At 39.8% G+C, this 27,230-nt stretch overlaps 1 protein-coding gene across 6 annotated transcripts in view; it reads right to left on the bottom strand.

The window, feature by feature from the left end:
* ttc28 (tetratricopeptide repeat domain 28) overlaps positions 1-27,230 on the bottom strand; it is a 760,569-nt gene that overhangs the window by 276,054 nt on the left and 457,285 nt on the right. For all 6 annotated transcript variants that reach the window (XM_072588038.1, XM_072588039.1, XM_072588042.1 and 3 more), the window contains one exon: positions 25,348-25,478. In XM_072588038.1, the coding sequence (XP_072444139.1) occupies positions 25,348-25,478 (131 nt within the window). The remainder of the gene's footprint in view (positions 1-25,347; positions 25,479-27,230) is intronic.

Here is a 27,230-nt window from a genome sequence, read left to right as displayed (position 1 = left end):
TCCCTTCCATCCATTCAAAATTGCCTTGGAAACAAAATGAACAATCTGTATTCAAAAGCCAAGAAACTGTGCCAGGTAACCATTTCAACGTTTTTTTAATATGCATTCTGCACTCTTAATTAGGCTTTGAGCAATTCAAGTGCGCAAACACTCTAGAGCGCAAAATGTAACCAGCCAGAAAATCGTGGACAGAGAGAACCATATTGAATTGGATCACTGTGCCAATTTTGCACCTTTTGTTACTGGCACTGATTTGTGAACTGACATTTATATGCTTGAAAAATAATCGTGTGACAGCAGAACCTGGAAATAATAAGAGTTTAAAAAATTGAAGAAATATACATGAAATTGTTTTGAACAGGAGTTGCAAAACGAAGAACAGATTCACCTCACATTTGCTGTATTGGCAAGGCCAAGGCACTTAATTACAGCAGCGTGTGTTGGCACTAAACACTGACCATCAAGGACTGAACTTCCTCCTTAATTTTAAAAATGGTGTTGTAACCACCATTTTAACCTCATCACACTGAAGAGTTTTCTATAAATCCCTAGTATGTCTCCCCCTTCTATAGTGTTCCTCATTTTTACCCCTCAGCAACAAGAAAGTATATACATTATCTTGCCTAATGGGCTGTTTCACTGCAACTGTCTTATATACTTCACTGTAACAGTTTCTGGGGAATCACTCCTCCCCTTCCTCTCAGCCCACCCTCCACCAAACTACCTGCGTAATACTTTGTGTGCCTCATATTTCATAGGGCTGGATTGCAGCTACAAAGCTGGAGTCAGAAAGATAAACAACGCTGAGCGCATGTGTGTGCAAGTGAGAGACAGAGAGCAAGAGCGCACGAGAGCGCATGTGCATGAGCACACATGTGCCTGCCTGTGTACTACAGTATTGAATGTGTGCATGTGTATATGAGTCAAAATTAAAGTGGTGCTGGAAAAGCACAGCAGGTCAGGCAGCATTCAAGGAGCAGGAAAATCGAAATTTCAGGCAAAAGCCCTTCATCAAAAAACCCTTTTCCTGCTCCTTGGATGCTGCCTGACCTGCTGTGCTTTTCCAGCATCACTCTAAGCTTGACTCTAATCTCCAGCATCTGCAGTACACACTTCTTCCTGCATGGGTATATATCAGTTGTAGGATGGAGTCGGTCCAAAGTCACACAGCATCCATTATGGACATAGCACAGTGCAATGTGGAGATGAAAAACTTACTTTCTAATTATTTAATGTCTCTCTCTCACTCCTGCAGGCCAGGATTCCCATTCATATAACTAATCCAAAGCTTTTAAATCTTAATCGGTTAATCTCTTGCAAAAAGTAACATGCCTTGATTCAGACCTGACATCAAATGCAGCTAATCTAGTTAGTCTATTTAAACTGTCTGCCAAACTGAGTGTCACTCCCGCCGAACTAAATGAGCTTTTGAAACTCAACTATCAATAATGGCATAACGATAGCCCTTCAGATAACATCAAAACAAAAACCATCCAACCTACACATTAATCAAAGCAGCGCAATGAAGGATTTCTTAAAAAAGATCTTACTAACAGTTGCATTTTTCATTAAAAAGTTTAAAGAGCAGGGTATTTATAAAACTTCATATCATATCAGTTCGTAGAGATCATCCAGTCTTCAAGAGCATTAATGTCTGTTCCATCAACTTGCGATTCCCAAACATAGGTTAAGGTCCCTGAAGCTGCTAAAATAGCATGTTTGAAATTCTAATCTTCCTTTCTTTCTGTTTATATCTCTTCTTGTACCTGAACTTAGTATATTCACCCTCCTTCTTCAGTGTTGATCTGTTTCTTTGCTAATCCATAATTATCATTGGTTGTAGAGATGGAGAACTGATCCTGTCAAGAACCAAGGCTCTGTGTCAATTCCCTCATTTTATTATTGAGAACATACTCCAGTAAGTTGCACAAAGAAGAATGGAGCCAGAGTGCAGAAACAGTTTAAAAAATGGTGCAATCTTTGAGAAATACAACTGCAGCAAGATTTTAGTCATTGTTTCATGTTTTCTGACACAGAAATACTCTACACATAAACTATCCAAACCTGTTGATTAGATTAGACGCCTGGATATTCTTATTCTGTACCACAAGCAATACTAACTAGAAGCTGTAATGGGTTAACTTAGCTCTATATTTGAAGAACATGACTCATTCGTTATTTTCACTGAACCATCAGGTTTCTTGTTGCCAATATTTTATATGCAGCTGCCCATAAACAACATGCAAAGGACTTTGTTACAAGGGTAACTAGAAGCTAATCACAGGGAAGAAGGGTAATTAAAAAATCATTTATTTCATTTTCTTAAAAACTACAAAGTTTATAAGCAGGATAAAATCACTTTTGATTTTTTTTCTGATGGATATTCTGCTCAATTTCAATTTACTAAGAAATAAAGCAAACACTCTATGCGGTGCCCGACTTTTGTGTGAACATTTCCACTGAATGACTCATGTATGAAGCACAGTCAAAATTCAGCATTTTACATTAACACAACTCTCCGCAGGCAATGTGGGGCATGGAGGAATGATGAATATCAACATGGCATAACAGAGAAACCATCTGCAAACATGTTACATGTCCTTATTTTTAAGGAAGTTTGTTTCATTACTGTAAATGTTAATCATAGGTAACAACTCAAAATGATAATTTTTAATTTGGAAATCATTTATAATTTCCAAATTAAAAATTATGATTTTGCAATTATTCAAAATAAATATATATATACACAAGGTTCCTGTAAACACACTAGGAAGTTAATAGCACAGCTTATGGACTGGGTGAATGTATGTCTAGGAAATCAACTGCATCATTCAATAAGGACAGGTTGATAATCTCATCGCAAACGATATCTTTGCCACTGTGCTACTCATAGCAACTCATAAGAGAGACTAGCCTTGAATGTCCTACACTTTTACAATCAAGCAATTAGTCAGCTCAAACTGTCAAGAAACTTGTGCTCCTGCCATGAATGCAGGATTCCTCGAGTCCCTGGAAGTTTCCTGCTTTTCCTGGTCCTTGAACCCAGGGAATGTTTGACCAGGATAAAGCAGTTCTGAAGAAGGGTCGTATCAGACTTGAAACGTTAACTCTGCTTACCGCTCCAAAAATGCTGCCAGACCAGGAGACTTTCTATAGCACTTTCTGTTTTTATTTCAGATGCTCAGCATCTACAGTATTTTGCTTTCATTTAGTAAAGTACACGGATTTTGCTACCCAGTCATTCATTCAGATGGAAGTGAGAAGTTTGAAAGGTAAAGTCTCCAAGCTTTAATCAATAAACTCTGTCTTGCATGGACTTTTCTTTCCAATCATTACTCCCCCTCTAAGCTACGCATATTGAGATTTTCACTTTTTTTGATTTATTCATGGGACATAGAGTCATCGAGTCATAGAGATGTACAGCATGAAAACAAACTCTTCGGCCATACAGACCAGATATCCCAACCCAATCTAGTCTCACCTGCCAGCACCCGGCCCATATCCCTCCAAACCTTTCCTATTCATATACCCATCCAAATGCCTCTTAAATGTTGCAATTGTACCAGCCTCCACCACTTTCTCTGGCAGCTCATTCCATACACGTACCTCCCTCTGCGTGAAAAAGCTGCCCCTTAGGTCTCTTTTAAATTTTTCTCCTCTCACCCTAAACCTATGCCCTCTAGTTCTGGACTCCCCCACCCCAGGGAATAGACATTGTCTATTTATCCTATCCATACCCCTCATGGTTTTATAAACCTCTATAAGGTCACCCCTCAGCCTCCGACGCTCCAGAGACAACAGCCCCAGCCTGTTCAGCCTCTCCCCATAGCTCAAATCCTCCAACCCTGGCAACATCCTTGTAAATCTTTTCTGAACCCTTTCAAGTTTCATAACATCCTTCCGATAGGAAGGCAACCAGTATTGCACACAATATTCCAAATGTGACCTAACCAATGTCCTGTGCAGTCTCAACATGACCTCCCAATTCCTGTACTCAATACTCTGACCAATAAGGGAAAGCATACCAAATGCAGAGTGACTTTTCTCACATAATCTTTTACTCTCCACCTCATTGATTTTGCAACCAAGCTACAGGGTTTCATAGGGAGTTAGATGGACGGAGAGGTACAGTGCTCACCTCACAATGCTGAGATTTCTTGCATATTTGGAGCCCAGCTGCACACCACTTTCGACCCTGAAAGCCCAAAACTGCCCCTCATACAGTCGTGCTCAATCCCTATCACTCAGAACATGGCCCAGAGGAAAGAGAAGCTTGCTCTCTTCTCACTGCAAATTACCTGGAGGTCATAATAGACAAAATGGTAGAAAAACAGGCAGTACTTCCTGTGGATCACCACAGCAGACCACACTTGCCTGGCCCCAGAACGTAGCACAGGTAAATGCTATCTCCCAATCAAAACGGGGATGCATGGAGGTGCAGGAAGGTCTAAGGTATTCTGCAAGAGTTAAGAGCTACTGTCTTCCTTCTGCTACTCCCATAGACCTCTAAATCTTCCAGTGCACAAGGTTCTCACCCTGGCTCACATACTATAATTCTCTGTACTGCAATCATTCTGTCCATCTGATGGCTCCCAACCACTGCAACCTCCCAAACTCCTAATTCTTGCTACTTTCTGTGGTTCCTACTTACTCACTGGGGACACCAACTCTCCTGCTCTTTCATCCACTTCTGAAATAGTCAACCCTCCCTTTGTCTCATTGAAGGAAACAACGGCCAAATCCCTCTGACTGATGCCTGAACAAAACTTGACTGATTTACTTGTAATCCTTAGAATGGTTGAACTTGATTGCAGGACTGAAGGAGTTGTTCAATATTTAAATGTGAATATAATATTCAGTTCATTGTTACTGTTCATCCACTTAAGTTTTGTTTTTAGTGACAAAGAGCCAGAAATAAAACTTTTATCAAGAAAAATCCATTTGCAATGTTCATTCGTTGTCAAATATCTTTGACACAGTATTCAAAAGTTACCATGCAATTTTGTTTAAATGAGTTCAATTCAGAAGCATGGTCCAAGCTTTAGTTATGTCACAATCCTTCCATCAGTGCTGCTGTTTATGTATTAATCATTTAGCTTTTGCTGTTTGTTTATGAGTGAAATGAACGCAGTTGCTATAAGCATTTCAAAAATTACAAAGTTTAAACAGTGACAAACTATAAAGCAGAAGGTCTCCTGTGTCTCACAACAAAACAGTCAACTGTGTGTTGGATATACCTTCCCCCCCCAGGAAACTTATATTCCAGAAGTTGAAAAGTTCATGCTTCCCATTTTATTCAGAAATCTGGTTTCTTTCATGCACTGCTCTTAAAAAGTGTTTCCTAAAGACATCAATTCCTGGCCCATTCTTTGAATGCCCAGTCCTGTTGCTAATTACATTCTGGGAGCTATAGACAGTCTTACATATTGAGACATAGGCTGTCAGCGTTTTCAATGTCTTAGGTCAATACAGTGACTGCTTTTGGAACTCCTTGAATTAGAGGATAAACTGTCAATTAGAAAGGCACAAATTAATCATGGATACTTAGCATGGTTTTGTTAACGGAAGGTTGTGTCTTTCTAACAACTGAATTTTTGGGGAATTAACTAAGAGGATTAATGAGGATAGCGCAGTGGATGTTGTGTACGTGCATTTTAGTCAGGCATTTGACCAGCATACTCGGCAGACTGGTCAGAAAAGTAAAATCCTTTGGGATACATGGCAACATGATGAATGGGCTCCGAAATGAACTCAGTGACAGTAAACAAAGGGAACTGGCAATAGAGATTTTCGTAAATGGAATTTCCAGGACTCAGTTTGAATTGTCTTGCTGTTTGTTGTATATATTAATGATTTGCATTTAAATGTAGGAGGCATGGTTGGGAAATTTGCAGGTGACACAAACATTGGTAATATAATTAGCAGTGAAGGGGAGAACTGTTGACTCCATAACCAATAGTTTGGTTGAGTGGGCAGACAACTGACAATTGAAATTCAATGCAGAGAGATGTAAGGGAGGGCAAACAAAGCTTGGGAAAATGCAGTAAACTGTAAGACTTTGAGAGGGGAGAAGATATGAGAGTGTCTCTCCATAGGTCCTTGAAGGTGCAATGAAATGTGAGTAAGGTTGTTGAGGAAGCACATGGAATGTTCTTCTTTGTTGGAACAGGGACAAAATAGAAAAAAGGAGGAATGTACTACTGGAAATTGTATAAAATGGTTAGGTCACAGCCAGAACATTGTGGTGAGCAGAACTGTCCCCAATGTAAAAGAATGTAATTGCTCTGGAGACTGTACAAAGCAGATTTGCAAAAATGTTGCCAGGGTTTGAAAATTGTAGCTATGAGGAATCATTGGATAGGTTAGGGCTGTTTTTCATTGAAGAGAAGGCTGAAGGATGACTTAAATAACGTGTGCAAAATAATGAGGGCCGAGATAAAGTAGCCAGACAACAGTTGCTTTCCATATTGAAGAGGTCAAGTACAAGGGGCTGTGGACTTTAGGTGATTGGAAGAAGGATGAGAAGAAACAGGAAAACTTTGTTGCCCAGAGTTCTGGAGGTCTGGAATTTGCTACCTGGCCTGATGAAGGCTCAACTCCCAGCCCGTTTACAAGGTACCATGATCTGACCCTGAAGAGCTGTAACCTGCTACACTCTAGTGTTAGAGATGGAATTAGAATGAGCGGTTTCGGTTTTTGTTTTCTTGTTCAGCCAAAGTAGACAAAGTAGGCTGAATGGTCTCTTTCTGTGCTGTAATATTTCTTCAGTTTTACAGTTGTAAGCCACTGGGTTGTCAGAGAGAGAAGGCCTCTGGTTGAAAATGTTACTTAAGACAACTGAAATCCCAGATACCATGGTATAGATACATTTTATTGTTCTGTTGTGACATTGCTTCAGTGAGAAGCAGACCACAGTTCTGTTATTCTTTCTACTTCCCTCAGCATTACTTGTGGTTAAAGATGGTACTGCAAACACTGATCATCACACATCTACTATTTTATGCAAAACAGGGTTAAGCAGAGTTCACAGTTTGCTATCACACATCGAATATATCTGAATCAGAGTGAACAAACATTTCAAACTATTGCAAAAAAAAATGAATTGGATAGTCCACCATGAACAGCCTTTCAGTGCTGAGGAAGCAGATACTACTGAACAAAACACTTACATGCTGGAAATTAACTATAAAATTTCTCATACAGGAATGACAAAAAGATAAACTTGCTGACAAACAGCCTGGTTCTACGTTCGCATTAGTTTTGTGCTTTGAGAGTTGCAGCCAGGGGAGCTTGGACCAGAAAGAGCTACAGACAACAATCTACAGATCACTGTTTTTTGTTTTCTCAGAAGGGAGGAATCCATCGTCAGCACAGTGCTGTGTATGCCTCTCAGGTAACCTTGTGTCAAAAGGGTATCAAGAAGAAATACTGTGGTATATCTGAATGTATCTACATTGCTAATCAAACTGGAGATGTACTGCCCTTGGAATAAAGTGAAAAATCTGATTTTCCTAGGTCACTTTGGTAACTTCCTAAACAGGACAATGGGCAAATAAATCATTATCCCCAATAGAGGTGTCAGGTTTATTCTCTGCTCTTGCATTTACTTCTGCATCTGTTAGCAGATATACTGTGCTCAGCAATCTGGAGGACATTGCCATCATTGTTACTAGCATTGCTCACACCATGACCCACAGTAGCTCAATCCATCCATTCACAAATGGTAAAGCAACATAAAACGAAAGCAAACAAACCACTGAAGTGGTCGGTGATGGAGATGAGCACATTGTGAGGAGTACTCTTCAATGGCATCGCTTTGATGCATCGGTTTAAAGCAACTGAAAATAAAATCTAAGTCTTCCCGGACAATTTTGTTTGAACAATTTTTCTTTTGCGGTTATCTAAATGAATAAATACATACCCACAAAATCTCTGTGTAAGTATTTATGCATGAAGCACTTTTCTCTTGTAAAATTTACTAACTGATAGTAGCATTGATCGTGAAAGTACAATATGTAATGAAACCTGGCACTTTATTCCCTACAGGACACATAACGATGTCTGGCTAAGTGCTATAAAAAGGTTTTCTTCAGATTGTAGCCATTTCTTCTTGCTGATCTATCGATGTAAGTGTGCTTGTGAGATTTATGAGTGTGGCATATTTCTCTTTTCCAGCACTTTAAGAAAATTGTAGTAAAAATCTGTGCTATAATTTTGAATTAGAACAGAGTCATCAGATGACAGAACCAGACAGTACAATTCTCTCAGCATAAGCACCACAGTGCAGGAAGTAAATACATTTATGACAAATTACAGACTGACACAGGTTTTTATAGCTGGAGAGTGAATCCGTAAACAGAGACACTGTAAGAGAAGGAGCAAAGAGGAGGGAAAAGAACAACATAACAGCTAAATGGATACATGAAGCAGAAAACCCATTTCTTTCTCTTCAACTTCTAATTTGGCCTCTAGGCATTGTCCAGTTCTCTCCCATGCATGAACATGTCTGGGAGGTAAGCATTTTATTGGTCAGGTGAGGGAAGGGGGGATGGGGGTGGGGTCACTAAAATGCTGTGAAGCAACAGCAGAGGGTTTCTCCAATGCAGCCTTAGCTGGGCCACTGGTATCTGATAACAGAGCATGCTGCACTGTGTGGCGATAGCTATCCAGCAGTGCTACTTTGGAATGCCTACAAAGACCAAGAGAGGACAACAAAACAAAATAAATAAGGAGGGAGAAGATTAAATAGGAGGGTAAGCTAGCCAGTAATATAAAAAAGATTGCAAGAGTTTCTTTAGATATATAAAGGGCAAAAGCGAGGCAAAACTGGACACTGGACTACTGGAAGATCAGATAGACTGCACACCAGAGTTCTGAGGCAGATAGTTGAAGAGATAGTGGAGGCATTAGTGTCAATTTTTTAGGAATCACTGGAGTCAGGGAGGGGCCCAGAAGTCTGGAAAATTGTTTATGTAACACCCCTGTTTAAGAAGGGACTGAGGCAAAAGATGGGAAATTACAGGCTGATTAGCCTGACCACAACTGTTGGTAAGATTTTGGAGTCCATTGTGAAGGATGAGATTTCTGAATACATGAAAGTGCAACATAAAATACAATGAAGTCAGCATGGTTTCATCAAGGGGAGGCCATGCCTGACAAATCTGTTATCATTCTTTCAGGAGATAATGAGCAGGTTAGACCAAGAAGAACCAATGGATGTTACCTACCAGGACTTCCAGAAGGCCTATGACAGGCTACTGCACAGGAGCAGGCTGCTGACCAAGATAAGGACTCATGGTTTTAGAAGCAAGGTATGAGTATGGATAGAAGATTGGCTGTCTGGCAGAAACCAGAGAGTGGGGATAAAAGGGTCAGTGTTGTGACACAACTTTTTACTTTATATAATATTGGTTTAAGAAAGAAATGAGGGCATTCTGGCTAATTTTCATATTTTACAATGCAAAGATAGGTAGAGGGACAGAACATATTTAAGAACATAAGAACTAGGAGCAGGAGTAGGCTGTCTGGCCCTTCGAGCATGCTCCACCATTCAATAAGGTTGTAGCTGATCTTTTTGTGGACTCAGCTCCACTTACTCACCCTCTCACTGTAACCCTTAATTCCTTTATTGTTCAAAAAAGATATATCTTAGCTTCAAAAGTGTTTACTGAAGTAGTGTCAACTATGTCAATTGGCAGGGAATTCCATAGATTCACAATCCTCTGGGTGAAGAAGTTCCTTCTCAAGTCAGTCCTAAATCTGCTCCCTCTAATCTTAAGGCTATGCCCTCATGTCCTAGTTTCACCTGCCAGTGGAAACACACTCTCTACATCTATTTTATCTATTCCCTTCATAATTTTGTATATTACTATAAGATCCTCCCTCATTCTTCTAAATTCCAAAGATTGTAATCCCAGTCTACTCAGTCTCTCCTCATAAGTCACCTCTCTCAAACTCTGGAATCAACTTAGTGAACCTCCTCTGCAACCCCTCCAGTGTCAGTGCATCCTTTCTCAAGTAAGGAGACCAAAACTGCACACAGTACTCCAGGTATGGCCTTACCAGAATCCTATACAGCTGCAATATAACCTCCCTGCTTTTAAACTCAATCCCTTTAACAATGAAGGGCAAAATTCCATTTGCCTTCCTAATTGTTTGTTGTACCTGAAGACCAACCTTCGGTGATTCATGCATATGGACACCCAGGTCCCTCTGCATAGTAGCATGCTGCAACTTCTTACCATTATAGTAATAATCCTTTTTACTGTTACTCCTACTAAAAAGGATGACATCACATTCATTAACATTGTAAACCATCTGCCAGACCTTTGCCCACTCACTTAAAGTATCTATGTTTCTCTGCAAAGTTCCACAGGCCTCTGCACACTTTGCTCTGCCACTCATCTTTGTGGCATCTGCAAACTTTGACACACTACACATGGTCCCCAACTTCAAATCATCTCTGTAAATTGTGAATAATTACAGTCCCAATGCTAATCCCTGAGGTACAGCACTAGTTACTGATTGCCAACCAGAAATAGCATGCATTCATCCCCACTCTGCTTCCTGTTAGTCAACCAATCCTTTATCCATGCTAATACTTTACCCTAACATCATGCATCTTTACCTTATGCAGCAGCCTCTTGTACAGCATCTTGTTGAAGGCCTCTTACAAATCTAGATACACCATATCTACTGGGTCCCCACTGTCCACTGTGCTTGTAATGTCTTCATAGAATTCCAAAAGATTAGTTAAGCATGACCTAACCTTCATGATCCCATGCTGCATCAGCCCAATGGGACAATTTCAATGTAGATGCCTTGTTATTTCTTCCTTGATAATAGACTCAAGCATCTTCCCCACTACAGAAGTTAAGCAGACCGGTCTATAATTCACCATATTTTGTTTACCACCCTTTTTAAACAGTGGCATCACACTTGCCGTTTTCCAATCTACTGGAACTGCACCAGAGTCCAGCGAATTTTGGAAAATTACCACAAATGCACTCGCTATTTCTCCCGTCACCTCTTTTAGTATCCTGGGATGCACTCCATCTGGGCCAGGAGACCTGTCTATCCTTATCTCCATTAGCTTGCCCAACACTACCTCTTCCTTTGTCTCTTTGTCAGATAGTGTTGAGGAGGCAGGGAGACTGCAGAAGGATTTAGACAGGTTAGGAGAGTAGGCAAAGAAATGGCAGATTGAATACATTGTGGGAAAGTGTGAGGCCTTAGACTTTGGTAAGAAGAATAGAGGCATTGACTATTTTCTAAATGCGAAGAAAATTCAGAAATCTGAAGGACAAAGGCACTTGGGAGGTCTGGTCCAGGGTTTTCTTAAGGTAAACTTGCAGGTTGAATCAGTAGTTAGGAAGGCAAATACAATGTTGGCATTTATTTTAAGAGAACTAGAATATAAAATCAGGGATGCACTTCTGAGAATTTACAAAGCTCTGGTCAGACCACATTTGAAGTATTGTGAGCAATTTTGGGCCCCATACCATAGGAAGGATGTATTGGCCCTAGAGCAGATTCAGAGGAAATGCATGAGAATGATCCTAGAAATGGAAGGCTTAACATATGAAGAACATTTGAGGACTCTAGGACTCTTCTCGATAGAGTTTAGAAGGACAAGAGGGGATCTAATTGAATCTTACAGAATACTGAATGGGCTGGACAGAATGGACATTGGGAAGATGTTTCCATTGTTAGGAGAGACTAGGACCAGAGGGCATAGCCTTCGAGTAAAGGGAAGACCCTTTAGAATTTTAGATGAGGAGAAACGTCTTCAGCCAAACAGTGGTGAATCTATGGAATTCATTGCCAAAGAAGGTTGTGGAGACCAGGTCAATGAATATATTCAAGACGGAGATTGTTAGGTTCTTGATTGTCAAGGGGATCAAGGAGGAGAAAGCGGGAGGATGGTGCTGAAAAATTTATCAGCCATGATTGAATGATAGAGCAGACTCAATGGGCTGAACGGCCTAATTTCTGTCATTTGGTCTTATGGTGGTGCTGTTCACTCCAATTACTGAGGCTAGCCTAGCACGAGCACCAGCACCAGCATAATAACAGCCTTTTTTTGTGAGGACATCTCAAATTGAAGATGCCCTCTAATTTTCTTTGTAGTCCCCGCATCAGGCACATCTCTGAAGCATTCCCTATCTATTCACAATTGGCAGAATTTCAATCAATAGACCAAGGAAGTCAAACAGACTTACAAGTCAAACAGAATAATTTCTTTTGGCATTGGGGATGGTTAGCTCAATTAACTAGATGCTTAGTGTATAATGCCAAGAGTGGGTTGTATTTCAACATTATTTAAGGTTACAATGAAGGACTCTCCTTCTTAACCTCTCCTCTTGGCTAAGTTGTAGTGATGCTCAGGTTAAACCACCACCAGTCATCTCTCTCTAGCAAGAGAGCAGCCCTATGGCTCGGTATGATATGATGACTTTGCCTTTACTGGCAATTTGGATAGCCAAAGGGCTCCTTTTGTTCACACTCTTTGACCTAACAATTTAATCAAGTAATGGACATTTCGAGTTAGAAAAGCGTCATAATAGTGTCCAATATTCTTTTTGACAGTCACGTACATATTCTATATCACATGTTGTATTGGTTAGCTGCTTGCTTGGGTAGGGGCAATTTGGAAACCCATTACTTTTTTCAGGTTCGTTTAGAAAACCGATCAATACACAAGAGCAGCTGAACTATCTTCTTTAAAGGGAGAGCTGAAGACTGCTGATAGATAGGTAACCAAAAAAAATCCAGAAATGAATGTGGTGCCAGAAGCAGGAGTATGATTTAAAGTCCATATTAAAAATATGGATAAACACAGTGTTACTCTAATGCCAGCAACCCTGCTTTTCAGGATATGATTGGAATCCCCAGTATGCCAGATGTTACAAAAGAATCAAATGTGTGTCATCTTCATCCATTTTTGCATTTGCTGCTCAAACAAACCAATCTCTCGGCCTCTCTCTCTCTCTCTCTCTCTCTCTCTCTCTCCCACTGAGATTCCACATTGAGGGACTAAGACAACTCCTGATCTACAACAGAGGAACTGTGGACATTACTTTGGTAATGTGGGACATAAGCTTGCCTAAAAGTACATTTTAACAATGTTTTTTAGTACAAAGAGAAGAGAATATCGGTGCCAAAACTTTATGAGTCAGTGGCATCATGCTCCGGAGAAGATGGCTTTAGAAAGAGCACAGAGCTAGCTTACCAGGGTATTACTCAGGATAAGGGACTTCAAGTTTGAGAAAAGCTTGGATCAGTTTAGCTGTTCTCTTTGGAACTGATGAAGCTGATGGGTGGCCTGACAGAAGTTCTCACAAGTTTGAGATTTTAATGAGGTTGACGAAGAAAAACAATTCCCCCAGTAATCAATCAATAACTAGCAACCATAGTCACTGGCAAAGTGACACGGTGATTTTGTTTTTCACTCAATGTTGTCAGTATAACACCCTACTTGTACAAGCAGTGAGTTGATTACATGATGAACATGAAAAGGAGCTGGACAAGCAGTCCAAGGTGAGGAATTTACGGGATTACATTCGATAAGCAGGAATGTAGGAATAGGCAAAAAGAGCTAGCACATGCACAAATGATCAAATGGTTTCTTTCTGTGCTCCAAGTTTCTACAACTCTACAGACCTTGTTGATAAATCCATGCACTGCTTTCACATATTTCATTTGTGCTCCAGCCAACATCCATCCCTTTACTTTCATTCTTGAGGCATTTGTTGCTGTAGTTCTAACCTTTTAACTATCCTCTTGGTGAACTTGATATATATCATAATCCTATTTGCAAACTCACAAAAGCTCCCTTCAATTTATTGTTCTCTTTGTGTTTAAAATCTTGTCAAAACTCCAGCCAAATCCTCCCGGTTTGTTTCCTTTATGTTAGTTGTGAAGTACGTTGCAATGTTCTATAAATGTGCAAAAGAACTGCAAGTTGTCATTGTAGGCTGAATGCACATCTCATATAAAAAGGATTTGGACAGTAAAGCTCACTGTAAATTGCCCCTATATTGATACACTGTAAAATGTAAACCCATGTATCAATACCATAAATATCTGAAAAATGATATCAATGGACCAACAAGAGATCGAATTCGTTAACTGCAAGGTCAACAATGGTTAAGAAAGTTTAATATAAAATTCAATCTTCTTGCCTATCTTTGAACAGCTTAAAAGAAGTTTTGATAGCATAGCTTAAGCTAATCTTATGTCCCAGTCAATAAACTTTCACATGGTATAACGGGTTGCCCAGTGTTAATCCCTGATCGGTTTGAGTTGGTTGATCTCAGCAAATTCAGCAGATGGTATTTGAAAAATGCTTCAGTGTCAATGCTTTAGGGAGTGAATGGAAAGCACACAGATGAGATCAGGTTCTGGCTGGGCCATGGACAGATAACCTGCTGCCATTCACCACGCAGCTCCATATAATTGGAATGAGGTACCGCAGACAGCTGCCACATGTGGAGCAATACTCCAACAAGAGTCAGCACATTATATCACTTTATATGTCAGCAATATTCAAAAAGACTGCTGTTTAGAAAACACACAAGCCATCTTTTACTTCCTACCTACGTCCCATCCATCTGTCCACAACAAAAACTGTGGGAATAAGCAACCCATTCTCTCATTTCAAGCAGGCATTCATTTTTCATGAGGAACAATATGATTAAGTGCAAAATACCATCTATTCAACATATTAAAACCATTGTCCCCAATTTTGCACAGTGCAATTAAACATGAGCAAATTATTCTCTGAAGTCTAAGCATATGAAACCACATATCATTTAACTTTATACTTCAAATTAAGACTATCCCCTGAAACTGTAGTAACAAGGAAATTGCTTTCCTTCAAAAAATTCTCAGAGTATTTTTGTAGCTGAATAAGGAGTTGTGGTTGTGAACCATACCATAATTACTTGTGAATAAAACCCTTGGGTCAACAAAACCCCGTCACACTCAGCTGCAGTCACTCAGCATTGGAGACACAGGGAAATCAAACTGCATGGAGAAATAAGTCAGTATGTATTTTAATTTATTGCCAAGACAAAATTGTGCAATTAAGAACTTACATAATTTAGAGTTAAAAATTCAAAACTTTTTATAAAGCTGACTATATCCAGGCATGTTTACTGTTGTGATTTTTCTCGTCCCTGCCATAAACCTCCTGAAATTATTCCATCAGCCCCCCACCAACCTCAACATCTGTCACTACGGCAGTGAATCCAATAATAAAACAAGCTGGTGACAGAATTCATAGCATCTGGCAGACACCACTGTATTATATATTCCAACAGGAAAGAATCACATTAAAGCAGGCACCATTAACAGTTAGAAATTTTTCAAAGGTGGAGAAATTTGGTAACTTTTTTAAAATGTTCATGTATTTTGAAAATACTACTTGACCTTCACAGGTACATGATTAATGAGTAGAGTGGGAGGGAGAAACAAAGGCCAGTCCAGAGTTTCCAGGTCTGAGCGACAGTGGTGCACAGTCAGCAGTATGACACCGGTGTGACATTGGAAAGTGCTGTGATTAGCAGTGATTAACACTGTACTGTAAATGCAAGTGATGCACAGATTGTATGAATCCCAGTGCAGGTTGACACAAATTTGCATTGGTTACCACTAATCTGCTCAGTGTACAAAAATGCTGTTTCAGGGTATATTTTGACAGTTTTTTTAGGCTCTTCTGTACTGTCTAATTTTACTGAAGCCAGTACAATCCCTTCTTCAGTTGTCCCTAACATGGGAAGCAGAATTTCTCCAATTCTGATTATTAAGTAATGAAATCCTATTAACTTGTCTTCCAGCACAATAAATTTACCACTGTGTATCATTAACATAAAGAGCAGAAATAACACTAACTTGGGTGATTTGATGGTGGGGAAATAAAAATGGTCACTTGGGCATGATAGTTCTTCTAGATACTAAAGAAAAGAAGAGACAACATTAGGAACTGGGGGTTTTGTCCCTATCTCTAGGTCTGGAGGAATGGGTTCAAATCCCACCTGTTCCAGATGTGGAATATGTCAGAACGGGTCGATTAGAAAAACCCAGCCTGCAGACAGCATTAGTGCGAGTTCAAGTAGATCCTAGCTTCCTTCACGATGATGTACCTCTTCTCACCTACCCCCATAGACTGATATTTCTGTCTGACTCCCCTGTCAAGCATCATCTTAAACATTAATGTAATGTGCTACAACCACTCAATGCACAGGAAATCTCACTATCTTATGCCTATATAAATAAATTCCTTATAAATTCTTTATCTAATCCACCAGAGGCTTTGGTAGTTTCATTCATCCACATGTAGAACACATGTCTCCAATATCCACCCTATTGATCCACTGCAAAACTTTTAAGTTCTGTGCCATATCGCCTCTTAAACTTTTTCCAAAGCCAAGATTCCTAACCTTCTCAATTTTTTCTTTTCTAGTTACATGTTGTCAATTCTACTACATCTTGTAAATCTTCCCGCATTTTTACCAGTAGTTCAACATTCTTCCTGTAATCTGGAACCTAGATCTGCTCACAGAACTCCAAGTATTGTGTATCCAAGGCTTGGCATGAGTTTAACATTACTGACCTGCTTTTGTATTGTATTTCTCTAGCAGTTAAACTGAGTATTTTGTTTGTGCAATTTAACACCCTATCACCATGTCAACCATGGCTCAGATGGTAGTATTCTTGTTCCTGAATAAGGAGGGTGTGGATTCAAATTCCATTTCATAGAAGTGAGTGCAGACATTTAGGCTGACGTTCTAGTGCAGTACTGAGGGAGTGATGCAATGTTGGAGGTGCTGTCTTCACAACCAGAAGTTAAGCTGACCCTCTATCTCTTCTTTGAGATGGTCATAACAGATCCCATGGCACGACTTCAAAAAAGAACCGGAGAACTTAACGCAGTGCCTTAACCAATATTTATCCTTTAATTCACATCACAAAACATTAGCATGTTTGTGGAAGCTTCTTGCATACAAGTAGGTGCCATATTTCCTATGTTCCAACAGTGACAATGAGCTAGAATATATGTCACATGGCCTCTAGAAGAGCTAAGATGTACATGAGACCTGCACAGATGAGGATTGGCTGCTCCACAGCCATTTAATAGGCTGGAGGCTGGACTGCTGCACGTTAACAACAAGAGGAGCAGCTGGAGAGGACTGCTAACTAGTCAGAGACTGGCACTGTACCGTGTACCAGTAGCAGCGTGAGTTGAGAATGGCCACTGCTAGTATTGTGCACTGGTAATAATATGGAAAGTGCGATGGATCAGAACATCCCAAGTGCTTGGGAGTTAGCAAAGTTTCAAGCGTCGAGGCTTGAGTGGCCATTAGTGGACGATAATTTGGGAAGGGGCTTCCTCCTGAAGACAAGGAATTTCACTTGGGGTGGGGTGGAGGGGGTGGGTGGGGGGGGGGGTGGTGGGGTGAGTTCTCATACGCCCAGGAAAATTTCATGGGTCAGCTGCTTGGCCTTAAATGGCAGCATAATAATGAGTGAGCATTAATTTCCCACAGTAAAGGACTACATTAGTCTGATGGGCAGCTGCCTTATGCCGTCTTCCACGTAAGTTATAATTGCAGTGCATGTTGGGGCAGAGAAGTTGTTATATTCCCCAACCTCCAAACATATTGGTGCTGAAGCAAGAAAAAGCAACTTCGTAAATGTCAATTTTACGTTGCTCTTCAGCAGAGTAATTTTCAAACTTTATGTTTTAGAATGAAATGCTAGCCAAATAATAGTTCTCTTTAGCAACAGGAAAGAACTCTAAAATAGCTCAGGATTCCTATTTTTCAGTCAATGACATGGAACTTAAGGGCCAGATGATTTAGGGAAGGATCATCAGTAATTCACCAGTTTTTTCAAGAAGAATGCCAGAGTAAAAGGTGAATAACATTAATGCAGCACGATGCAATCAACACTGCTGTACACCCAAATCAGTCTTGGTGTATTTTGCATGCTGTGGTCCCCACACATTTACACTTACTGTGAAAATTCAGTTGCTACACCAATGCAAACACCTTCCATTACAGTTCTAGTGTACTTCATTGAGACCTTCCTAAAATGTCACAGTTCCTGAATAAGCATCATCAGCTACAATGTATATACAGCTATAATATCACTTCCTGACCTGATAATCAACAGCTGTGAGTTGAGCAAAATGTTCTTCTACTGGCACTTAGAACAATCTGAGATACAACCGTGTCCTTCTTACAATAATATGATCACTGAACCTGGTGTCGTAATTAGCTTCAAGTGATACAAACCAAATACTCCCTATGTGAGTTTTAATATTGCTCTAAATAAAGAGAATCCTATTCAGGAAAAACCTACAAATGTATTACCTCATCACCGGGGAGTATTAGGTTCAACCCAAAATGTGAATTTGCATCCTTATGTATTATCCAACATAAACCAACTTCGCTAGCAGCTAAGGACAGATTCCAACAATAATAGCCTGGCATTTGACAGTGTATTTTCAAGGAGGTTTGGTGCACAGATGATGTCATCAGGAAGTCTACATTAATTTCCTGCAGTTGCTCTAATTCACATGGGAGACAAAACATACCCTCCAACTAAAAGCACTAAAGACTGTGGTACAAAATTAATTGTTTTGCAGTTTTATATTTTCTGTAATAATGTGTATATCTAATTTCCTCAGAACTGAATTCTGTCCAGGTTTACTTCTTGTTGTACCAGAGTCACCATTTCATAGGTCAGTCTTGCACATTGTAATGATGCTGCCTAAGAGAGGCAGAAAGACCATCTCTACTCACCAAAATCAAATCCCGTCAACAGCCACATGAAGCCTAGTTGGTCAAAAATTGGACTTTGTTGTTCTTTGATGGGATTACTAGCAAAGTCATTTATTGTCCATTCCTAATTGTTCTTGAACCGAACAGCTCGCTGAGATATTTCAGAAGCAATTAAAAGTAAACTACATTGCTGTGAAATTGGAGCCACATGGAGACTAGACCAGGTAAGGCTAGCAAATTTCCTTCCCTAAAGATGATTAGTGAACCAGATATGTTCATATAAAAATCAATGATAGTTTCAAGGTCACTCTTGCTGAGACTTCTTTTCAGTCCCAGTTTTTAAAAAAATTAAATGAGTTTAAATTCCATTAGTTACCGTGGTGCCACTCAAACATAAATGTCCCATATGTAAATAATATTTGTAACAAGAATGCTAATGTCACATGAATTTTAGATGTATAAATCTACTAGATAGTGTGCAACATCATAGCACAGTGTGTTAGTATTTCATTGTCTTATGATTATAGAAATGTAGCATGGTAATTAATAACCATGATAGTGCGCACTTGAAGAATTCTCATTTGCTGAGATCTAAGCAAGTTGGCCTGTCAAAAGTAAGGGGGAAGAATAAATTAATGGCCAGGTTTTGTTTTAACAGTTTGTGAATCCAGCGGTGAAAGATGACTTGGAATATACAATTGGCCTTCTGGACTTCATAAAATGGAGTGACAGCCAGGAAATAAAGTGAGAAGAAGAAAATTCTGTGAAGCAATTATGAATTTACCAGAATCTAATGTACTATAACCTTATACATCACTGCAAGGTGAAATCCAATTTGTACTCATGGAAAGCAGCTACACAGAATGAACCTTACACCTCCACATTTAGTCAGACTGGCCCATTGATTACCAATTGTATGAAACATGTTATCTCATTGAACTTTCATAATGAACATTAAAAACAGATAAACTGTTACTGTCCTGGTGATGTGCATCTTCAAAGATCTCACAAATTTGTGGTGCACCAATGCGTTCAAATTTAAAATTCTGAGTTATCTAATCAAAAATGTTGTCCTTGTTACAGCTAATTGTGTCAATTAGGATATTCTAAAGAGAACTCTTTTTTTCTGTAGAAACCTAGTTTCAATGGTTTCTCCCTTATTACTGTAACATTAACCCAAAGGTAGTATAAACAAGTTAATACACCAGAAATATTAGAATCGACCAAGTTTGGCCAAGTTTGTGCTTATTATAACTCTCAATGTGTTATTTATTTAGCAATATTTTTTCTGACAGCTTTTGTTTCTTGTTTCTATCATAAGCTATCATATTACTTTTTAACAAATTCAGATGGTGGAAGAAAAAATACCAGAACATGCCTTTTCCGACAAATGCTTCATTGTTTGTTGAGCAGCAAATTACATAAAAGTATGCTATTCTCGAAAATGCACGTGCTCACTCCACTTGCTGATGTGTGGCAAGAGAGAATTAAACAAATCACGTGTTATTCATAATTACTGAATTTATTCAGTCCTGGGACGTAAGCATATTTGTTGTCCATTACTAATTGGCTTTGAGAAGGTGCCTTCTTCAGCTGTTGTATTCCACATGGTTTATTGTTCTGTAATTCAAAATCAACTCTTCAGGGCTGGAGAGGTTCTTCAGGAGAATTTTCAGTTTACGTTACATTAAAATCCTCGGTGCAAATAATTCAAGAGGGTGCCACCTTTTCAATAGCTTTACAGTGAATCTAGTAGTGTAGCAAGTGAAAGTACTGCATCAATTAAATTGATTTCAAAGAAATTTGGAAGGATTTCAACTGCACAAATTGAGGAATGGGGAATCATGAACATGGGATTTACATGTATAACTCTGCTTGTTCAGATACCAGCAGTTTCACAGAGCAACCATTGTGTGTTGATAGTTTCTTCATCATTACAACTTCAAACTGTGAACCACACATTAATTTTCCTATCAGAGGAATTTCTAGTTCCTTTTGAAATCTGGGATGTCTAAGTGGAGTGCATCAAGGTATCAGCTGACATCAGGAGTTGTACTTTAGCCTCCTAGTTAAAAGATTGGAGATTCTGAGGACGTAAAGGGTGCATAACTACATAGCCTGCTTTCTCTTATATATTGAGCCAAGATTTGTTCTGTGGGAACAACCTATGGACACATATTTTGTTGCTCAGGTGATTTAAAAACAGAGATCCTTCAGAGTGCTCCAGGTAGTGGAAGCATTTTTCTTCTGTATCCCAATGGTTTGATCTATCATATTTGGTCTGGTATCATGGCTTTCACTGATATCTATGTGCGAGTGGGTCGTGAGCAAGGTAATCAACAGGAAGCCTTGTTGCCTACTAGCCATGTTTTGCTTTGCTGTCTCAAACAGCTACAGCAGGTTCGGTGGAATTAAAGTTTCAGGACAGCTTCAAGCATGACCTGACCTCTATGATTGGCTGCCAATAGTCAAATACCACCTAGGCAGTGAAGGAATGGAATCTCATTCAATTCAGTGAACGGCATAGGGCACCATAAATCAACATGGGGAGAGTTAATGACACTACAGAAAATCTCCTAGAAAAATCATTCCCTTTGCTGATGTATGGTGAGAGAGAATGAAATGCAGTTAGCCTCTTTGAACAGAGGCCTCAGTGACCTCCATTATAGGTGGGTAGATATCAAACTGTGAGATGCTATAAATATATCCAACACTAGCCTGGAGAATGCCACCTGTACTCTGTTCTGACACTCAGTTTTAAACGTCACAAGATTTCATTTCTGAAGTGCAGACATTGCACCCACCTCAGGAAGGACATACTGGCACTGGAACGTGTCCAGCGGAGATTCACACGGATGATCCCTGGAATGACAGGTCTAGCATATGAGGAGCGGCTGAGGATACTGGGATTGTATTCGTTGGAGTTTAGAAGATTAAGGGGAGATCTAATAGAGACGTACAAAATAATACATGGCTTGGAAAAGGTGGATGCTAGGAAATTGTTTCTGTTAGGCGAGGAGACTAGGACCCGTGGACACAGCCTTAGAATTAGAGGGGGTCATTTCAGAACAGAAATGCGGAGACATTTCTTCAGCCAGAGAGTGGTGGGCCTGTGGAATTCATTGCCACGGAGTGCAGTGGAAGCCGGGACGCTAAATGTCTTCAAGACCGAGATTGATAGGTTCTTGTTGTCTCGGGGAATTAAGGGCTACGGGGAGAATGCTGGTAAGTGGAGCTGAAATGCGCATCAGCCATGATTGAATGGCGGAGTGGACTCGATGGGCCGAATGGCCTTACTTCCACTCCTATGTCTTATGGTCTTATGGTCTTGCTAGGTTTAGGCTGGTGTATTGCTTCCTAAGTAACCTGGGAATAAACATCCTCCAGCTGACAGCCATACCTCTTGCCCCAGGTCTTCTTACAAACTGTCCTGTTCTGTACACTTCCTCACCCATGCTATATTCCATGCAGAATGCTTATTGGTACACATGTGTTTGGGAGCAACTAGTTTGTGTAGAAACCTTGATGTGAGCAAAATGCTCTTCAGTTCAAGGCAGAAGTGTGCACTTACACATTGTACACCATTCTGTCCATGAATGGCCCTCACATAGTGCCCAAACAATGTATGCTAGCAAACACAACTTCAGATTTGTGGCCTCTGTATTATTAGAAGAATACTCAACGTTGAAGACTGTTCAAGCTTTGGAAATATCATACGCTATCATAGAGATGTAATATTTTATCATGAACTGATCAGATCCTAATAATGGATGGTGCACATTGCAACTAGAAAACCATTTGATAAGGTTCCTCATGGTAGGCTCATTGATAAAGTCAGGAAGTATGGGATACAGGGAGATTTGGCTATCTGGATTCAGAACTGGTTGGCTGACAGAAGGCAGAGAGTGGTTGTAAATGGAAAGTATTCTGCCTGGAGGTCAGAGGTAAGTGGTGTCCTGCAGGGTTCTGTTCTTGGGCCTCTGCTCTTTGTAGTTTTTATAAATGACTTGGATGAGGAGGTTGAGGGATGGGTTAGTAAATTTGCAGATGACACAAAGGTTGGAGGTGCCATCGATAGTATTGAGGGCTACTGCAGGCTGCAGCGCGACATAGACAGGATGCAGAGCTGGGCTGGGAAATGATAGATGAAGTTCAACCTGGATAAATGTGAAGTGATGCATTTTGGAAGATCGAATTTGCATGCTGAATATAGAATTAAAGACAAGATTCTTGGCAGTGTGGAGGAACAGAGGGATCTTGGTGTTCAAGTACATAGATCCCTCAAAGTTGCCACCCAAGTGTTTAGGGTTGTTAAGAAAGCATATGGTGTTTTGGCTTTCATTAATGGGGGATTCAGCTTAAGAGCTGTGAGGTTTTGCTACAGCTCTACAAGTCCCTGGTGAGACCACACTTGGAATGTTGTGCCCAATTCTGGTTGCCCTTCTATAGGAAATATACAGAAGCTTTGGAGAGGGTGCAAAGAAGGTTTACCAGGATGCTGCCTGGACTGGAGGGCTTGCCTTATGAAGAGAGGTTGAATAAGCTCAGGCTTTTCTCCCTGGAGAGGAGGAGGAAGAGAAGTGACCTAATCGAGGTATACAAGGTAACGAGAGGCATGGATAGAGTCAATAGCCAGAGACTTTTCCCCAGGGCAGGATTGACTGGTATGAGGAGTCATAGTTTTAAAATATTAGGAGAAAGGTATAGAGGGGACATCAGAGGTAGATTCTTTAAGCAGGTTGTGAATGCAACGAATGCGTTGCCAATGGTGGTGGTGGAAGCAGAGCCATTAGGGACATTTAAGTGACTGCTGGACATGCACATGGATAGCAGTGAGTTGAGGGGGGGTGTAGGTTAGGTTATTCTATTTTACATTAGGATTAATTCTCAGCACAACATCGTAGGCCAAAGGGCCTGTTCTATGCTGTATCTTTTTATGTTCTAAAACAAACCTTTTTAAAGTAATTTTCTGATGGCACGGCTGGAGGGGAACTGCCAGTGGTCCAAGTTGCCGTGTGGACTTGGTAGAATCAGAACAGCGCAATTTTGTATCTTCTAAAATGCTCACCAACCCATGGGTTATACTGCCCCAGTTTTTTTCTCTTTTCACACAGCATGCTCACAGACTACTTTGCTGGTTCCCAATGTGTGCATGAAGACACTGGTTGCATAGGCAAAACAATTAGATAGTCCATCTTGGTTCTCCAATATAGTGCTCCAAGAGTGTTTAAAAGCCTCCTAAACTTCACCTTCAACCTCACACCTCCTGCCATCTAACATGCTACTTCATTCCAATCTACCACTGCATGCCATCCTATGTCCCCTTCTGATTCCCTACGCTCTGCTTGCAATCTGCAATATGCATTTTCTATATTCATTGGAAGCCATGCAATAAACATCAGAATTATTTTAAAATTGTTGGAAAAAATCTCTAATAATCTAATAAAACCCTGAATTCAAACACATTGCTACTGGAAAGGAAAAAAAAAGCTATTTTGGTACAAAGCAAAATTCTAAGAAAAGCAAAATGCTATAGATATTGGACAAATGAAATAAATATCATTGCTTTAAATACCTGTTAGATTTGCAAATGCATTAGGTTACATCAGATTCCTAAATTTTCAATTGTTTTTGGATCAATATAGTACCTGTTGAGTAGATGCCATGTGTAGCTCTTTAAACCCAGCCAAACATTAAAAATGGCTACAGCTGTCACAATTAAAACTTTTAGTTATATGGCCCAAAACCAACAGAACAATGTCCCATTTCCACATAACTGTTAATAAGTAGAGGTAAGAGGAGGTCCACAGATATTTTTTCAACTTTCAAAAGCAGATTCTTTAAACATCTAATGTTGTCAGCCAGGTTGTATCATAGTCTAAACATAACAGTAGCAGTTTGGCAAGACTTCGGTTTTTAAATTTTAATGCATTATGAAAATTTGACAAAAAGGACAGTCAAATGCCTTTGACAGTTACACAATACTACTTAATGTCAACTTAATTCTGCAGGACACCTCTCCATAATAAATCACTATTAAAAATATAATAGCATGCAATAGAACATCCAGTAGTGATATCTGAAGGTGTCCAAATATTTACTGTTTACCGATCAGAACTTTTCTGCCTCCCAGCAAACCTCCCACAGGAGTTGAAAACTTTCCAAGGAAGTGCATTTTTAAGGACTTCCAAAACATATAAAAATAGTGCACTCGCAGAAATAGAATTGTCCTGCAGTCCTCACAATAGGGAACCAACCTCAGAAGACAAGCATACGAGTTTTGCACCCAAGGCCTCCCAGACTGCCAAAATGGCACATAAAAATTGTCTTCACTGCAAGGCAATGGAAATGTGTTTGTCCTGCATTAAAAAAAGAGAAGCTCAGCTTCTGCCATTCCTAACTGCACCTCTACGAGGCAACAAAAATCCAAGGCCTACAGTCAAAAAGGAACCTTCCTGATTGAGAGAACATTACATTGCCTGTTGCCTCCATGCTCTGACGATATGCACTTATCTAATGCTGTGCCTGTTTGCATGAAAGTATTAAGTGAAGTACCCACCTCACGATCTTTTAGCTTCATGGCCAGCACTAGCTGGAGACGGTGGTTGTTTAGGGCCTCTCGGTAGTTGCCGCTGGAGAAGAATGCCGATCCCAGATTGCCATGGGCTCGACACTCGCCCGTATGGTCACCTGAGAAAAGGGGAACAAGAACACAAAAACTTAATACTTTTGCTCCAGTGTAGAAGATTATCTGAAGAACACTTGATCAATGATTTAATTTGATCAACTTTCATTTCTCCAGCTTCCAGAGTAAACTAAACTCCATGTAAGAAAATAATGTCAACAATTAATCCTTTGAAAATGCTTCCCCCCGCCCCCCGTGTTTGACCTGTATACTTGACAATGTGGTGCCTTTTCAACCAAGTGCTCAGCACTTACATTATTCATCAAAGTGGCTACTTTAATGGAAGAGTTAAGGTAGTAATCTATTTGACCATGGAGACACAGTTGAGTTGAACTAACTCTGGTCTTTGCCTAAGTATTACCAATACCCATATTGTAGCATGTGCTACTGCATAACTGGAAGTTAAGCTGAAATTCTGGGTTTTTGTATATAAATCCTATTATCGCCATGAAAGTATCAATTCAAATAATGCCTGAACGTTCTTATCAGAAAGGAATAAGAACCAAGTTTATGCAATATGCTCTTATAAGTGAACTCACAGGCATCAGTACCTTTCTGTTGAATCTGTACTACACTCCTGTCACAAACAAAATATATTTCCCTAAGGTGTGCGACCAGAAGTAAATGAAATATTTTTGTGAAATCTGACTAGTGCTCTGTTAAAGTAAAACATCTCCTCTTTTCCTTTTATTCAATCTCCCGAGTTAAAAGCTGGCACGCTTCCTTGAAATGCCTTTGGGCTGGTTTCCTCCAGGGTTGAGAAGAATGAGAGGGTGAGGTGGTAGAAACGCCTAAGATCGTGAATGGTCCAGCCAAGTTGGACACAGAAGGATGTTTGTGGGTGAGAACTAGGGGACACTGTTTTAAAATTAGGAGTTGCCCATTTAGGACAGAAATGAAATATTTTTGAAGGTTGTGACACCTTGGAACTTGCTGCCTCAGAAACAAGGGCCATTGAATATTTTTAAGGCAGGACTAGATAGCTCCTTGTTAGACAAGAAATCATAGGTAAGTTGGAATGTAGAAAATTAAACACAAATAGATTGGTCATGACCTTATTGAACAGTGGAACAAGTTCAAGGAAACAAATGTTTTACTTTTGCTGTTATATCATAGGCTTGTATGTATGTTTGTCTTGGATACCCAAATCCCTTTGCTAGAGTTTATAATTCTTGCAATTAAATATTTATATTATCCTTTCTTTGAATCTAACAATGATCTGCATTTGCCATAATTTTGTTCACTTAATTAATCTGCCTCTGCCTCTATGTTCCTTTCTACTCCCGTCTATACAACTTATTGTGCCTTGTATGTTAGTGGCATTTACAAGCATGGATGTCAAACTGCATTCCGTCAACCAAGATACTGATAAAAAGGTCAAAAACTAAGATACTGAGAAGAATGACAGGAAATCTAATTAAGGTTTATAAGGTGCTAAAGGGAATTGAAAAATAGATGTAGAGAGAATGTTTCCTCTTGTTGGACAGTCTACAAAAGTCACAGTTTTAGGACAAGGCATAGCAAATTTAAAACAGAGACATAAAGGAATTACTTGTATCAAAGGGTCATGAATCTATGGAATTCACTACCACACAATGTTGTGGAAGCCAAGACAATGAGGGAATAGATGGATTTTTAATTCGTAATGGGTTCAAAGGTTATGGACAGAAGGCATAAAAGTGGAGATGGCCGAGATGAGATCAGCTATAATCATACTAAATGTGGGGCTGAATTGCCAATGTCTGGTCCTAGTTCTT

Source organism: Chiloscyllium punctatum, chromosome 17 (genome assembly GCF_047496795.1).
Source record: "Chiloscyllium punctatum isolate Juve2018m chromosome 17, sChiPun1.3, whole genome shotgun sequence".
In the NCBI taxonomy this organism is placed as follows: Eukaryota; Metazoa; Chordata; class Chondrichthyes; order Orectolobiformes; family Hemiscylliidae; genus Chiloscyllium; species Chiloscyllium punctatum.
Note: the sequence above shows the minus strand (reverse complement) of the source record. Positions and strands in the feature narration are given on the sequence as shown.